The sequence below is a fragment of the Bos indicus x Bos taurus genome, chromosome 11, assembly GCF_003369695.1.
Source record: "Bos indicus x Bos taurus breed Angus x Brahman F1 hybrid chromosome 11, Bos_hybrid_MaternalHap_v2.0, whole genome shotgun sequence".
NCBI classification, from domain to species: Eukaryota; Metazoa; Chordata; class Mammalia; order Artiodactyla; family Bovidae; genus Bos; species Bos indicus x Bos taurus.
This window is the reverse complement of record NC_040086.1, coordinates 43460358-43476327: the sequence shown is the minus strand read 5'-3', so window position 1 is coordinate 43476327 and position 15970 is coordinate 43460358. Positions and strand designations below refer to the sequence as shown.

Here is a 15970-nt window from a genome sequence, read left to right as displayed (position 1 = left end):
TTTGGGTGGCAGAAATAAAAACTGTTGGCCATAGGCGTTAGTTTCTTCAAAAATTCCCCAGTCAATAATGAGTTAACTCATCTTAAAGGTAAGTTTTATATAAGTGTAAATTCAATATTTTCTTTAATCACAAGTAAATAGAAAAGACACATGGATCTGCAGTAGCTAATATACACAATGATATGATGAAAATCAGACTTTTACATTAATTGCAATCCTGTAAAGAGTTAACAGTTTGTCTTCAGAAAATGTCAATCAAGTTTAATATATTTTTATTTGTCCAATAACTTCACAATCTATTAAAAATAAAATGTTAACTGCATTTAACATTTGTTCTTAGCACAAGATAAAGGACATCAGTATTCAAGTAAATATATGACACACTGATAGACTAAATCAAATACCTAAATAAAATGTTAAAACATGAAAATTTATAAAGCTTACCTTTTTCCTTTCTATACTGATAAACTACAATCAGAAAAAAATTTAAATGAAACCTGTTTTATTGTTGTAACTTGTGATTATTGTAATATTTTGTTTGTTTGTAATTTCTACAAAGCAGCAGTCCTTAAATAAGTTTCTAAAAATAACAATATTGAAACCTAAAACTGTCATGATAAGAAAGGTTACAAAATTTCTCTGCTTATTCCTAAATTCCTTTTCTAGATTCTTATTATAAAAGGAATTTTTAGACATAAACAATGTACATAAAATGTATGTTGCAATTTAGCATTCTTAAACAAACAAACAAAAAACCATAAGAAAAGTCAAATTGTTTTTTTCATTTATTTTGTGCTATACTCTTGTCCCTATACATCTTTAATGGCAATCATAAAGACCCCTTTTCTAATCTAAATAGCACCAACTCAAAATTTCACCTCTACTTGCATTCAATTTAGATGTCTCAACATCAAATTTAATAATTTGTCTTATACAAAATTTGTTTCAAGAACAAAATTTCCATAAATGACTTTCTAACAAAGCAAAGCAAAACCTCTAACTGTAGAATACAAATGGAAAATAGTATATAAGGAACTTAATCTCCTCAACTTGAAGGTTTGAAGAACTAGGTGTTAGAAAAATACGTCTAGGTAACAATTTTACTATTTTATTACTTTTTTCTGCATGGGGTCAACATTGTATTTTAAATGATACATTACTTACTATATTGTCACAAAAGAGAGGTTCCCAAGAAGTATTTAGTAAAATTCTATGTTGATTATACATATACTTGGTTCCTAATGTTTTAGTTTGAATTATTCCAGAATTACTTAGTTGTTGAACATAAACTCTATAAGAAAAAGATCAAAGTCTTTGTCAAATAATTTCAAGTTTTCAACAATATCTGTAATGTATTTTCATACTCTGTATAACTGATATTATTTTTGTAATATAATAGCAAGTATATGAATTTTCCAATTTTGTGGGGAAATATTCAGTGTACTGAAATTTAACTGTACCTAAAATCATTCCTAAACAAGTCAAATAATATTATCATATTCTAAATGGCAATTCAGCCATTTTATTTATAGTCTCAGTAGTAAAAACTGAACCTAAAAGAAATATGTACCCAATGTAACACACTCTCAATGTTTAAAGAACAGCCTGAATATGAATTTAAAAAATAATTTTAATAGGCAGAAGCAGAGACTCTGTGAAAAGATTTAAAACCATTACTGCTAGAATTGAGTTGCAAACTTAAAGAACTTGAGTCTAGGCTGGAGAAAAACAAAGTAAATCTTTCAGATTAAGAATTCTAATTCACCCAGGATGAAAACTAGTCACACATATAAAAAGTCGTATGACCCTCTAAAGAAAAGGAAGCAATCTGTAAGAAAGATAAATTATAGCCTTTTTACTAGCAAGGAAAACTATTCGGGCTAACTATCACCCTGGAACCATTTCCTTCACAATGCTTTTAGCAACCTTTCTAAGATAAAATTTTCAAAAATACAATAAAACATAATAGCATTAATTGTTGTTGGGTGAAAACATTTTACTACTGCCTAAAGCAAACCCAATACTGGATGTAATACACATCAGAAAATTTTTATTATTCAGTTTATTTAAAGTTGTAGAAAAATTAGCCTGTTCTCATGCTGTCACTCAATTCCTGAGGATTCCAAGTCAATTAAACTAGAATTTTAAAATGTATTAGTGATCCCTACTGTAGCAAACTGTGTATTCTACAGTTCATCAATCTCTTTCAAGAGAAACACAGGGTTTCAAATAAGATGAAAATGATAGTCTCCATAATCTTATAATCTAGGCTAAACAAATATCCTCATGGTCCAATAACTCGTAAAACATAACCAGGTCACTAGACCAACATACTAGTGTACAACTTTAATAATTTCTAGCAGCAAAACATCTTAAATAGTCATTAACAAATGTTTTCATTGGATTGCAGATTAATTTCTTTGTAAGAAGAAATTTTTAAAAAGTACTCTATAGTTCAACTTCAGGCAAACAATGAAAGTTATCAAAGATCTTGTTTATCTCCATTTTTCCCAGTGGAATCAGATGCAACCGGAACCTTATTCGTTTCAACAAAAACAGATTCAAAGGCAGCTTCCTGGTCATCCAAAGAATCAGCAGCTGTGGCTCCTTTAATTAGTGTTGTGTTGGTAAAAGACTGTTGCTGCTTGGAAATTCTACTGGATTCCACTGTTTTTCTACCTCTTCTTTTACCAAGAATTTTGACATAATTAGCAGGTATAAGTCCTGTTGTTTGACCATCAAGACTGGCCAGAAGCCAACCACGTACTCTGGGTTGTTGCTCTGATGGAAGAAAAGACAGCCTTGTAATTATAACATACTTTGAGGGTTCAACAGAATATTGATAGTAAAATGTTAAAATCTGTGTTATACTTACATAATATAGTATACTCATAAATAAATAGTGCATATGAATATTTAAAATCAAGATGACTAGGCTCAATTCTAGGATCCCTTCTTATAACATTTTAAATTTTATATTTATGAAAAATTTTTTCAGCCTTGAAGAACATAAAGTTTATGTCAGTTGGTGCATTCATAAAGAAAAAAAATTCAGTTCTCTCAACAGCTGAAAATTAACATCAATGTCTTTCATATTTTAAATTGAAATTTAAGGAATGAGTATCTCACTACTTCTTGATAAGTTAGAGTGAGTATAGAAAATAGATACATTCATTTATATAAGCCAGCTTTCTTTATGTATTTTTCGCTGAAATTAAAAAAAATCCATTCTATGTGATTGCAATTCACAATCCTGAAGGACAATGAATGTTAATTTTAATCCAAGGTGGACAAAAATTGAAGACCTCAGTTACTTACAGCCACATAACAAAAAGTTAATACTCTAAGCTTAAAGTAGAAAAGATTATATAAATACTCTCACCTATTTAAAAAGAAAATTTATTGAAGTATAGTTGCTTTACAATGTTGTGCTATTTTTATTTACGTCTTTAAAAAGCTGTTTAAGTTTTAGTTCAAAACTGTAAATCTGGCATAATATGGCATTTTCATGTTTCTGTATAATAAAAAGGAAAAAAAGTTAAATTAACCATGTCTGTGACTGACTTTGTTCTAAATGCCCTAACATATCTATGTTAGCAATGAATAAAGTAAAGAAGCAAAGCCATAGTGTTAAAAGGCACTATTAGTTGAAGAATAATCTGAGATATAAAAATTTTCTGGAATATTATAATTGGAAGAATCCACATTTGATCTTTACTTTTAATTTAATTTATTAAAACTAATTATCTGTATTTTCCTCTAACAATAAATCTTAAAAAGAAAGAATTCTTTTGAAATCTAAGTAAATCACTATTTTGACTAGAAGAAAAACATGAATATAATACTTAATAGCCAAAATTTTTCTTAAATTTACATTTTATTATTTAAAATTTTTTCTTGGAAGCCTGGGTTTTGTGTGTGAAGAGATGAGGCAGAGATTTAGCAAATTTGATCCAAGATTTTCAACTAGTTACCAAATCAAACTAATGATTTGAACACCGAAGATATTTCTTCCTTATGTAAAGAGTGACTGACACCAATAAAATGGCAGTTTCCATTAACAGATCACATGGAAAACAGCCAAAGTGATTAAAATACAGGTTCTGAAGTCAGATAAATCTAGGTTCACAGTCTATCTCCATTACATTTTAGGTAACACTGGACAACTCACTCATTCTGAGTTTCAGTTTTCTCATGTGTAAGCCAGGAATAATTACAGTACTTACTTCCCAGCATTATTATAAGGTTTAAATGAAATACGTACAGTGTCTAGTACATTTATTTTTTTCTTTTTTTGACCACTCTGCAGTTAGCGGGCTCTAGGCAGTTTAGAGCACTGAGTTCTAACCACTGGACTGCCAGGGAATTCTCCCTAGTAAATACTAAGCAGTCCATAAATGACCATTCTTATTATTGTTACTAGTATCTTTACCAACAAAATGTAACTTTTCATAGCAAAACTGAATCCCTACAAATGCACACATACAAAAAATCATTTTTTTTTTTTTTGTAAATCTGCAAAACTTCTGATCATCGTTACTGGGGAAAAGTGAAGGAAAAGGCCATTTTGTTTAGAGCCATTAAAAATTATTAGCAACCTGGTCTGAAAATTAACCTGAATGTCTATAAATTTCTTGCTGAGGTTCTTTAATACTTTATGACAGTAATTCCTAAATATTCATGTTGAAGTCTCTAAGGCAAACATGATTCAAGTAAAAAAACAACACTAGTATCAGCAACAAAAGACCAACAGGGATGTTTTAGATGATGCCAGGCAATTACTTTGGTTTGTTAGGTTCATTACATTTAGTGCTTACCTCATGTTTTTGGGTTGGTAATTAACTTGGAATTCAAATGTTTTAAGTTTAGAAGAGATCATATAAACAAAATCTTTCCTTATCTCAGTGAAATACAGGAACAACTTTGCTGGGACATTTCTCTCCCATTCCCCCAGATTTCAAAGGTTTACACTGACAAAAATAAATTCTAGTAACTACCTCTGAGTTAACTAACAGTGACCAAGATCCTTTTTGTCCCCCATGATGCTTTAATGCAGTTTTCAATACGTTTACAAATTCTAAAAGTGCACAGATAATTCCCATTTATTCATGTTTTCTTACCTTTGAGAGCTAAGTTCAGCATATCACCAGCACGGAAAGAAATTTCTTCTTCAGATACGGCAACAAAATCATATTCTGCTCTAGCAACTACATGGTCATCCTCACCACTTGCCCAGTTGGTATTGTCTATAAACCAAATTAAGAATTAAGATTAGGTTCAGTTCAGTTGCTCAGTCGTGTCCGACTCTTTGTGACCCCATGAATGGAAGTTAAAAAAAAAGATATTCCAGTGGCTGTGGTTTGCAAACTATATAAATTTATTTGCCAAGAGAAAAGCTGTCCCACAAAGTAATTTCCACAATTAACACTATGTAAGATCAACAATATGTTCAATATTTTTTATAAACTTTTTCCTTTTAAGTTCCAAATTCTAGTTTCCTTATTTTAAGCCAGGGGTAGGCAATTTTTTTTTATAGAGTAAAATAATTTTGATAGGGAATATTTTAAGCTTTGTAGGCCATGAGGCAAAATTGAACATGTTGTGTAGTTTCTTATATAATGACAGAAAAAATTTTTCCATAAATTTTATGAAAAATTCAAAATATAATAATTGAGTTCTTTTTTGTAATATAGGTCTATTGTAAAGAGTGGAATCTTTTTGGGGTAGGATAATATTTCATTTAATTTGGGGTTCAAAGATAATATTTTCTATCATCTATTATCAATTGCGAATATACATCTGTTGACACTAATTTTTAATGAGATTTAAGGTATCTCATTTTGAAAATGTTTTTTCACAAAGATATGTATTGCCAAATTCTAATACCAATCCACTGAATATGGGATTTTAATAAGCATATTCTCCTAAGAAGGTGAAACGCATAGAATAGTTAAATTCTGATATTAACCTTTTAACATGTCATTTCATTAAAAACTAATCACTTTCAGATGAAGATTAAATGGAAGGTCTTCAAGGCAGTTAAATGGGTTCTGAAATATGGACATTTCCTACACACTTGCATGCTGCTGCTGCTAAGTCGCTTCAGTTGTGTCCGACTCTGTGCAACCCCAGAGACGGCAGCCCACCAGGCTTCCCTGTCCCTGGGATTATCCAGGCAAGAACACTAGAGTGGGTTGCCATTTCCTTCTCCAATACATGAAAGTGAAAAGTGAAAGTGAAGTCGCTCAGTCGTGTCCGACTCTTAGCGACCCCATGGACTGTAGCCTACCAGACTCCTCCATCCATGGGATTTTCCAGGCAAGAGTACTGGAGTGGGGTGCCATTGCCTTCTCTTGTATGGAGGTCCAAAAACACCTCTGAATTGCAGAATGACACAGAAAAGTATAACTGCTGCAAATTTATGTAGGAATGGAAATCTTGTTTCATTAACTTTTGACAATCTATGATGTATAAAAGCAATGTGACATTACTTGTGATTCAAATGATATTAGTTGTTGTCAAAGTGACTTTACTCCAATGCTATTTTGCCTTACAGTTTTAGGTTGAACTCATTAAGAAGATTACCAAGTCTGCAGCAAAGACTGATTTCCAAAGCCACTTAGTGTTTTCTAATAGTGGCTCATGGTGATTCTTGTTTTTCAGAAAAATTTCAATCTTGGCCTTGATCCTCCCAAAACAGTAATAAAATTTAACCACTGACTGCTCAGTCATCTCACTGCTGTATGGTAGGGCAAGTCAGTATCTTCAGTGTCTTCTCCTAATAAAAATTCACAGAACTGATAACAGTTATGTCCACAAGAGTGACTGAAGTTCATCTTTGACATTACTAGTTCAATAAGATATGATAAATTCAAATATTTTATGCAGTGTACCTGCTGATGAAGAATACTATAAATAACTATCAGCTTTAAAAACTGTATTTTCAAAATTCTGTAAATTTTGTCCTGCCCAGTCTTCTGTTACACACAAATTTTTACCATTAGTTACAATACATCTCTGTAGATGTAACTTCAAGTTGGGTTGGATTAGTATGTTTTCCAACTGCTTTGAAAATACTCATCTGTAGTTGTTCCCTGCAGTCTGTTCACAGAGGCAACACCTTCAATCATTTCAAATTCAACAGGACTCTTCCAATAAACTACCAAACAGTATCAGTATCTATTGGGTCCTCATGAGCCAGGTAAATCCATTCAAGCCAAGTAAATCCATTTGCCTAGTTTTAAAATGACTATTGCTGTTGTTTCAAATACTCTTCCAGAAACTGTTCTCCCTGAAATGTTAATAGTCTCAAACAAGTTTACTTTCTCTGAACATATTTCCTTGGTTGTTGCAATAACCAGTGGTAAACAGATTTCCTTGCTAATCTGACAAAGAAGCCTCTCAGAAACTTACTTTGACTGAAGGCTTATTTTTTCTTTGTTTGTTCCTTCTCCCCCACCCTGTTTACAGGTGAGGGAATTCTGCTCTGATGAGATATCCCATTTTGAATTTTCTGATTTTTCTGACTGTTGACTTCCTGTCAGTTGGGAATACTGTGATGAGTGCTCAGTCTGGGAATGGTGATGTATATTGTATCACTTTAACATAGCTATGTTGTCACTGCGTAACAAATGCAATGCTTTGCCACCTAATACTAGAATAATCCAGACAATACTGTACCTTCAAAGTGTGACATTCAAAGTACACTTCACTGTTCTTTTCTCATGAGGTATCTCTGCACTCATAATAAAAAATATGTACTGCAGTTTAACAATACATGTCACACTCAATACATCGTCAAGTTATAATACTGAGATATGCAGTGTGTAGAACAAGTGCAAGGCAACAAGAGTGCCAACAAACATAGAGTCTCTGTTATAAACTACTCAACTCTGGTCTTTCAGTACATAAGCAGCCATAATAAAATGCACATGAATGAATGTGGCTGTGTTCTAATAAAACTTTACTAATGGACACATGCTCCCTCTCTGGCCTCAGATTAAAAAATCACCTCTCCTTTTCACCTGTCTTGGATCGTATCCTCTCCTACTCTCTTACAGGAGGCTTCATCTTTTGACTCCTCTCCGTGGAAATTAAGATCGTCCATTTCTAGGTTCCAATATAATTTCTCAGCTTTACTTCCCAGTATCCTTCTATCTAATATTATAGGACAGTTGATGAACAATTCTTATAGTTCCTGCCTATATACTTTTGTTCAAGCTTTTCCATCTGCTTCACAGTCTTGTTTTTTTCCTACATAACTGATGGAACAGTATCTGTCTTTCCAAAATCTAACTTAGATGCTACTTCTTTCTAGATACAAATAGTCAAAAAATGTCAGCTTCAATTCTAAATTGAGATAATATTCTGTATCAGTTGACAGAGTAGGGGCTTAACAGTCAAAGATGCCTCATTTTGGTTTTGGTTCTGGCTTATTAAAGATGTGACCCTGAGCAAGTAACTTCTTTGAACTTCAGTTCTATCACTTATAAAATGAGAATAATTCCTCTTAGGATTGTTTTAAGAATTAAATGAGTAAAGTACTCAAAATACTTAGCACAGTGTCTTGCATATAAAAAAGGTTCCATAAACCTTATGTTTCTCACCGACTGTCATACTCCTTACACTCTTTATGCCTCACTACAATTACCTATATATGTGTCTCACTTCTCTCTCAGTACGTTTTAAAAAGGATAAGGGATTTAATTCCCTATGTTATCTCTGTATCTTCTACAGCATCAAGTTTAGTACTCTGTGAACAGTAGTTAAGTAATGTGTGCTGTTAAACTGAACTAACAAAGAATAAATCAACAAGTCTGTTTTTGCTGTATGTTCCTCTTCCAGTTTTGAAGTTCTTAACTGAAAAAAAAAATAACTCAATCAAAAGATTAAATACAAATGAATATAAAAAAGCTAACTAATCTATTATTGAAATTTAAGACTTATATATAGTATTTTTTGTTTTCATGTATACCATTTCTTAAAAGTCTTTATTGAATTTAGCATTACTTCTGTTTGGATGTTTTGGTTTTCTGGCTGTGAGGTATGTGGGATCATAGCTCTCTGACCAGGGATTGAACCCACACCCTCTACGTTGGAAGGTGAAGTCTTAACTGCTGGACCACCAGGGAAATCCTTGTTACATGGTTGTTAAACCCATTCTATTATTCTTACCTGTTACTTCATCACTGTGAGTAGATAGCAGTTTCCAGATGAGGTAAGGACCACCAAGGATAACAGCAAAGAATAAGAATATTGGCCAAGATTTTGCTGAGTTAGCTGCTCTGTCCTCAGCACCAAGGCAAGCCACAGTTCCTTCACTTTCTGCCCATAGGTCCTCATTCTCCAAGCCTCTTCTTAAACCTATCATCCACTGTAACCGTCTATAAAGATACCTTATAGTCCTAACTAATGCAAAAGCTGAAAAAACCTTTGTGAAGTGTATTTTTAATCGGGAAAAGTGGTTTGCTACATCCAATACAGCTCTGAAACTGTTATAGACAGCTGAAAAAGTAGCATCCATCATCATGCTGACAGAGGCAAATGCATGCACAATACTTTCAATGGACTGAAATGCACCTCTGCTGCTTTCTTCAGCTTGCTGAACGAATCTACTAGGTGGAAGATCATCTATACGAAGGCGGTTATAGCCCAGCCCGTTATATCCATAACTATAAGGGCTATAGCTTCCATAAAATGAATTTCCATAGGCACCATATCCAGAAGAAAATGAACTGTAAGCAGGTCTGAAAGTGTTCAAATTGCCGCTTCCTGTCTGCTGTGATGGCCTTGGAAGAATGGGTGGTGGCACTCTGGTAAGTGTTGGCTGTCCAGGTCTTGTCAATAATGTAGGACCCAATTCAGCAGATCTAAAACCAAAAAAGATTCAAAATTGTAACTTAAGCACACAATAAATTCATTCAAAGTAACTACTAAACTTGCTATATAAACAGTATTATGATTCTATTGAGTTCAGTTCAGTTCAGTCACTCAGTCATGTCCGACTCTTTGCAATCCCATGAACCACAGCACGCCAGGCCTCCCTGTCCATCACCAACTCCCGGAGTCCACCAAAACCCATGTCCATTGAGTCGGTGATGCCATCCAACCATCTCATCCTCTGTCGTCCCCTTCTCCTCCTGCCCTCAATCTTTCCCAGTGTCTTTTCCAATGAGTCAGCTCTTCACATCAGGTAGCCAAAGTATTGGAGTTTCAACTTCAACATCAGTCCTTCCAGTGAACATCCAGGACTAATCTCCTTTAGGATAGACTGGTTGGATCTCCTCACAGTCTAAGGGACTCTCAAGAGGCTTCTCCAACACCACAGTACAAAAGCATCAATTCTTCTGCGCTCAGCCTTCTTCACAGTCCAACTCTCACATCCATACATGACCACAGGAAAAACCAAAGCCTTGACTACACGAACCTTTGTTGGCAAAGTAATATCTCTGCTTTTGAATATGCTATCTAGGTTGGTCATAACTTCCCTTCCAAGGAGTAAGCGTCTTTTAATTTCATGGCTGCAATCACCATCTGCAGTGATTTTGGAGCCCAGAAAAATAGTCAGTCACTGTTTCCACTGTTTCTCCATCTATTTTCCATGAAGTGATGGGACCAAACGCCATGATCTCAGTTTTCTGAATGTTGAGCTTTAATCCAGCTTTTTTACTCTCCTCTTTTACTTTTATCAAGAGGCTCTTTAGTTCTTCTTCACTTTCTGCCATAAGGGTGGTGTCATCTGCATATCTGAGATTGATATTTCTCCCAGCAATCTTGATTCCAGCTTGTGCTTCCTCTAGCCTAGGGTTTCTCATGATGTACTCTGCATATAAGTTAGATAAGTAGGGTGACAATATATAGCCTTGACATACTCCTTTTCCTATTTGGAACCAGTCTGTTGTTCCATGTCCAGTTCTAACTGTTGCTTCCTGCCTTGCATACAGATTTCTCAGGAGGCAGGTCAGGTGGTCTGGTATTCCCATCTCTTTCAGAATTTTCCACAGTTTATTGTGATCCACACAGTCAAAGGCTTTGGCATAGTCAAGAAAGCAGAAATAGATGTTTTTCTGGAACTCTCTTGCTTTTTCCATGATCCAGCGGATGTTGGCAATTTGATCTCTGGTTCCTCTGCCTTTTCTAAAACCAGCTTGAACATCTGGAAGTTCACGGTTCACATATTGCTGAAGCCTGGCTTGGAGAATTTTGAGCATTACTTTACTAGCATGTGAGATGAGTGCAACTGTGTGATAGTTTGAGCATTCTTTGGCATTGCCTTTCTTTGGGATTGGAATGAAAACTGACCTTTTCCAGTCCTGTGGCCACTGCTGAGTTTTCCAAATTTGCTGGCATATTGAGTGAAGCACTTTCACAGTATCATCTTTCAGGATTTGAAATAGCTCAACTGGAATTCCATCACCTCTACTAGCTTTGTTTGTAGTGATGCCTCCTAAGGCCCACTTGACTTCACATTCCAGGATGTCTGAGTGATCACACCATCATGATTATCTAGGTCATGAAGATCTTTTTTGTACAGTTCTTCTATGTCTTCTTGCCACCTCTTCTTAATATCTTCTGCTTCCCTGGTGGCTCAGACGGTAAAGCGTCTGCCTGCAATGCGGGAGACCCGGGTTCAATCCCTGTTTTGGGAAGATCCCCTGGAGAAAGAAATGGCGACCCATTCCAGTACTCTTGCCTGGAAAATGCCATGGACTGAAGAGCCTGGTAGGCTACAGCCCATGGGGTCGCAAAGGAGTTGGACATGACTGAGTGACTTCACTTTCCTTTTCTGTTAGGTCCCTACCATTTCTGTCCTTTATTGAGCCCATCTTTGCATGAAATATTTCCTTGATATCTCTAATTTTCTTGAAGAGATCTCTAGTCTTTCCCATTCTATTGTTTCCCTCTATTTCTTTGAATTGATCGCTGAGGAAGGCTTTCTTATCTCTCCTTGCTATTCTTTGGAACTCTTCATTCAAATGGGTATATCTTTCCTTTTCTCCTCTGCTTTTCGCTTCCCTTCTTTTCACAGCTATTTGTAAGGCCTCCTCAGACAGCCATTTTGCTTTTTTGCATTTCTTTTTCTTGGGGATGGTCTTGATTCCTGTCTCCTGTACAATGTCACAAACCTCCATCCATAGTTCATCAGGCACGCTATCAGATCTAGTCCCTTAAATCTATTTCTCACTTCCACTGTAGTCATAAGAGATTTGATTTAGGTCATACCTGAATGGTCTAGTGGTTTTCTCCACTTTCTTCAATTTCAGTCTGAATTTGGCAATAAGGAGTTCATGATCTGAGCCTACTAAATCTAGTAAATAGGTTCCTCTAAAGAGTTTCAAGAGTAAGGAATAATCTGTAATATCCAAATGCTTAGAATCTGTTAAGAAGAAACTGGGTAAGATAAAATGGCTGACTAAAAACTCTTTTTCTTGTTTACTTGTGCTTGCATTAGTAGTAGTATCTTTAACCTGGGGTTTCTTTTAAAGACATATGTCCATTTCTCAGAGTTAGTTACAACTTGGTATCTATCCATCCTTACACCTAAAATGGCACTATCTTAACTACGGTAGTTTTATAATAGTTCTTAATAGCCAATAAAACAACTCTTCCCACAATATTCTTCATCTTCAGCAGTGTCTTGGCTAGCTGACCCACTGAATATCCAGATATATTTTAGAATCAGAGCTTGAAGTACTATATTGCTCTCCTTGCAAAAGCCCTATTGAGATTCTGATTTGGGATTACACTAAATTATAGATTAATTTGAGGTAGTCAACATCTCCAAAATACTGAGTTTAAACTTAAGATTATAACATATACTCCATTTACTTATGTTTTAAAGATTTTTCTCAATAATTTCTTTTAAATAACCACCAAGTCTCAGTGTTTTATAGTTTACTGTGTGGAGGTCTTTCTTTAGATTTACTTCTATATATTTGGGGGGTTTTGATGTTATTGTAAATGATGTCTGTCTAAAATTTCACTTTGTTGCTGTTATATAGAAATAATTGATTAAAATATATAGTCCTTATATCTAGCAGCCTTATTTTGGATTCTTTTGTATTTTCTAGAATCTTAAATATCTGTGGTCATATTGTATGTGAATAACAATAGGTTATTTCTTCCTTTTTTCAATTCTTATAGCTTTGATTACTAAGGCATTGCATCTAGGACTTGCAGTACAATCTTGAATAAATGGAATGATAGAAGGCATCCTAGTCTCATTCCCAGTCTCAAAGGGAAAATTTTTAAGATGGCACTGCCAATTATCATGTTTGCTATAGGTTATAGATCTAGTAGTTCCTTTTCTATTTTTAAGGAATATACAGTGCAGTGGTGGTTCCAAGTGGTGGATATTCCTGACCCAGGGATCAAACCCGCATCTCTAGCATCTCCCGAACTGGCAAGTGGATTTTTTACCACTGGCACCACCTGGGAAGCCTGGTGGTTCCAATATCAAATGGCAAATTTCAACAATGCAAAAACCAGAATTACTTTTGCACCAACCTAATATATATATAAAATCGGTAACTAATAAGAACCTACTGTATAGCACAGGGAACTCTACTCAGTACCCTGTAATGGCCTATATGGGAAAAGAATCTAAAACAGTGGATACTTGTATATGTATAATTGATTCACTTCTTGTACATTTGAAACTAACATGACACTGTAAATCAATTATATTCCAATAAAAATTTTTTTAAATGCCTGTTGAACTAAATGATGTGTTTAGGGTCAATGTGTTCTACATGCTGGTACAAATTTCCTATCTTGTTGTGGACTGCTACTACATAGTTTGAAAAATAGCATCCAGCCCATAGATTCTCAGTAGCTACAGAACACACCTGTGGTGTCTAATCAGTTTCTAACCCAACAAGTTCTCAGTCTTGATTATTATTTTTGTTCTAGAAATTCCTTTCCTTTTTTAATAGTTTCCAATTCTCTGTCAAAATTCTTCTTTTACTGACGTCAACATATTAAACAAAATTTAAAGTCTCTTTGAGACACAGATGTATAGAACAGTCTTTTGGATTCTGTGGGAGAGGGAGAGGGTGGGATGACTTGGGAGAATGGCACTGAAACATGTATATTATCATATGTGAAATGAACTGCCAGTCCAGGTTCAATGCATGATACAGGGTGCTCGGGGCTGGTGCACTGGGATGACCCAAAGGGATGGGATGGGGAGGGAGGTGGGAGGGGGGTTCTGGATGGGGAACACATGTACACCCATGGCGGATTCATGTCAATGTATGGGAAAACCAATACAATATTGTAAAGTAATTAGCCTCCAATTAAAATAAATTTATAATTTAAAAAAATAGAGTCTCTTTGATAATGCCAATATCTAGAGTCCCTATGAATCTTTTTTCCCCTAGCTGTTTACTTAGCTAACATTTATGTTGTATAATGTTCTCCGGGTCTATTTGATTTTTCTGTGCATCAGCAATCATTATTGTAGCAATAATTTGAGATTCTGGATGATGTTCTCTTTCTCCACATATGTTTCATTCTAGATATTCTTTTTAAAAGTTGAAATGTAGTTGATTTACAATGTTTTGTTAGTTGCAGGTATACAGCAAAGTGATTCAGCTATATATATACATGTACAGTCAAAGCTATGGTTTTTCCAGTAGTCATGTATGGATGTGACAGTTGGGCCATAAAGAAGGCTGAGCACTGCAGAATCAATGCTTTCAAACTGTGGTGCTGGAGAAGACTCTTCAAAGTCCCTTGGATAGCAAGGAGATCAAATCAGTCAAATCCTAAAGGAAATCAACCCTGAATATTCATTGGAAGGACTGATGCTGAAAATGAAGCTCCAATACTATGGCTACCTGATGGGAAGAGCTGACTCACTGGAAAAGACCCTGATGCTGGGAAAGATTGACGGCAAGAGGAGAAGGGGATGACAGAGGATGAGATGGTTGGATGACATCACCAACTCAATGCACATGAGTTTGAGCAAACTCTGAGAGATAATAAGGACAGGGAAGTCTGGTGTGCTGCAGTTCATGGAGTCACAAGAGTCAGACACGACTGACTGACTGAACAACAACAAAATAAGTGCATATACATATACATAACTGAACATATACATTCTTTTCCAGATTTTTTTCTATTATAGGTTATTACAAGATAGTGAATGTAGTTCCCTGTGCTATACAGTAGTTCCTTGTTGTTGTTTATCTATGTAATATACAGTAGTATATACCTGGATAGTGTTTTCTGAACTATCCTTTAGTTTGGTTCAGGCATGCTTCTAAGGCTACTATCAATTCATAATGTCCTTAATTTAATTTCAGGAATTGATGATTTGAAGCTGGGCTTCTGTTTCTATAAGGGCCTGTCTACTTCTTTTATATCCTTATAGCTAGATGTTATCTTTTCAGGGTCTAACATAAATGCATGGGTAATTTATCAATATCTCCTCTTGCAGGGCATCTGAATTCCAACCATGCTTCAAAAAAGTGCTATTCAACTAGCTTCATTATCTATGCTACTATTTCTGAAATCAGCAGAAGCTTATACGGAAAAACTGCATCCAAAGGCCATGTTCACCTTTATGAATTTTCAGCTTTCCTGAATCTGAGCTCCATAAATCTTTATTTTCTTTTTTGCTCTAAAATGCCTTCTAGCAGATGTTTTTATATTCTGCTTACCTTTCAACTTGTCCTCAATTACTTTTTTTCCCCTGAATTACTTATTCTGCCATCATCAAAAGTTCTTCCTATAATTCTTTATCCATATTTTATACAGTTGTTGCTGTTTAGTCGCTAAGTTGCATATGACTCTTTTGCAACCCCCATGGACAGGCTCCTCTGTCCATGGGACTTCCCAGGCAAGAATATATTAGAGTGGATTGCCATTTCCTTTTCCAGGGGATCTTCCCAACCCAGGGATCAAACCTGCATCTTCTGCATTGGCAGGTGGATTCTACAGTATCTTACATTTATTTATGCATCTG

General features: G+C 34.9%; 1 protein-coding gene across 1 annotated transcript in view; it reads right to left on the bottom strand.

The window, feature by feature from the left end:
• Window positions 1–80: 80 nt before the first annotated feature.
• PEX13 (peroxisomal biogenesis factor 13) overlaps window positions 81–15970 on the bottom strand; it is a 33452-nt gene continuing 17562 nt past the window's right edge. The window contains exons 2-4 of the mRNA XM_027555382.1: window positions 9175–9869; window positions 5121–5246; window positions 81–2781 (exon numbers count right to left, since the gene is read on the bottom strand). Coding sequence (XP_027411183.1) covers window positions 2483–2781; window positions 5121–5246; window positions 9175–9869 — 1120 coding nt within the window. The 3' untranslated portion in view covers window positions 81–2482. The remainder of the gene's footprint in view (window positions 2782–5120; window positions 5247–9174; window positions 9870–15970) is intronic.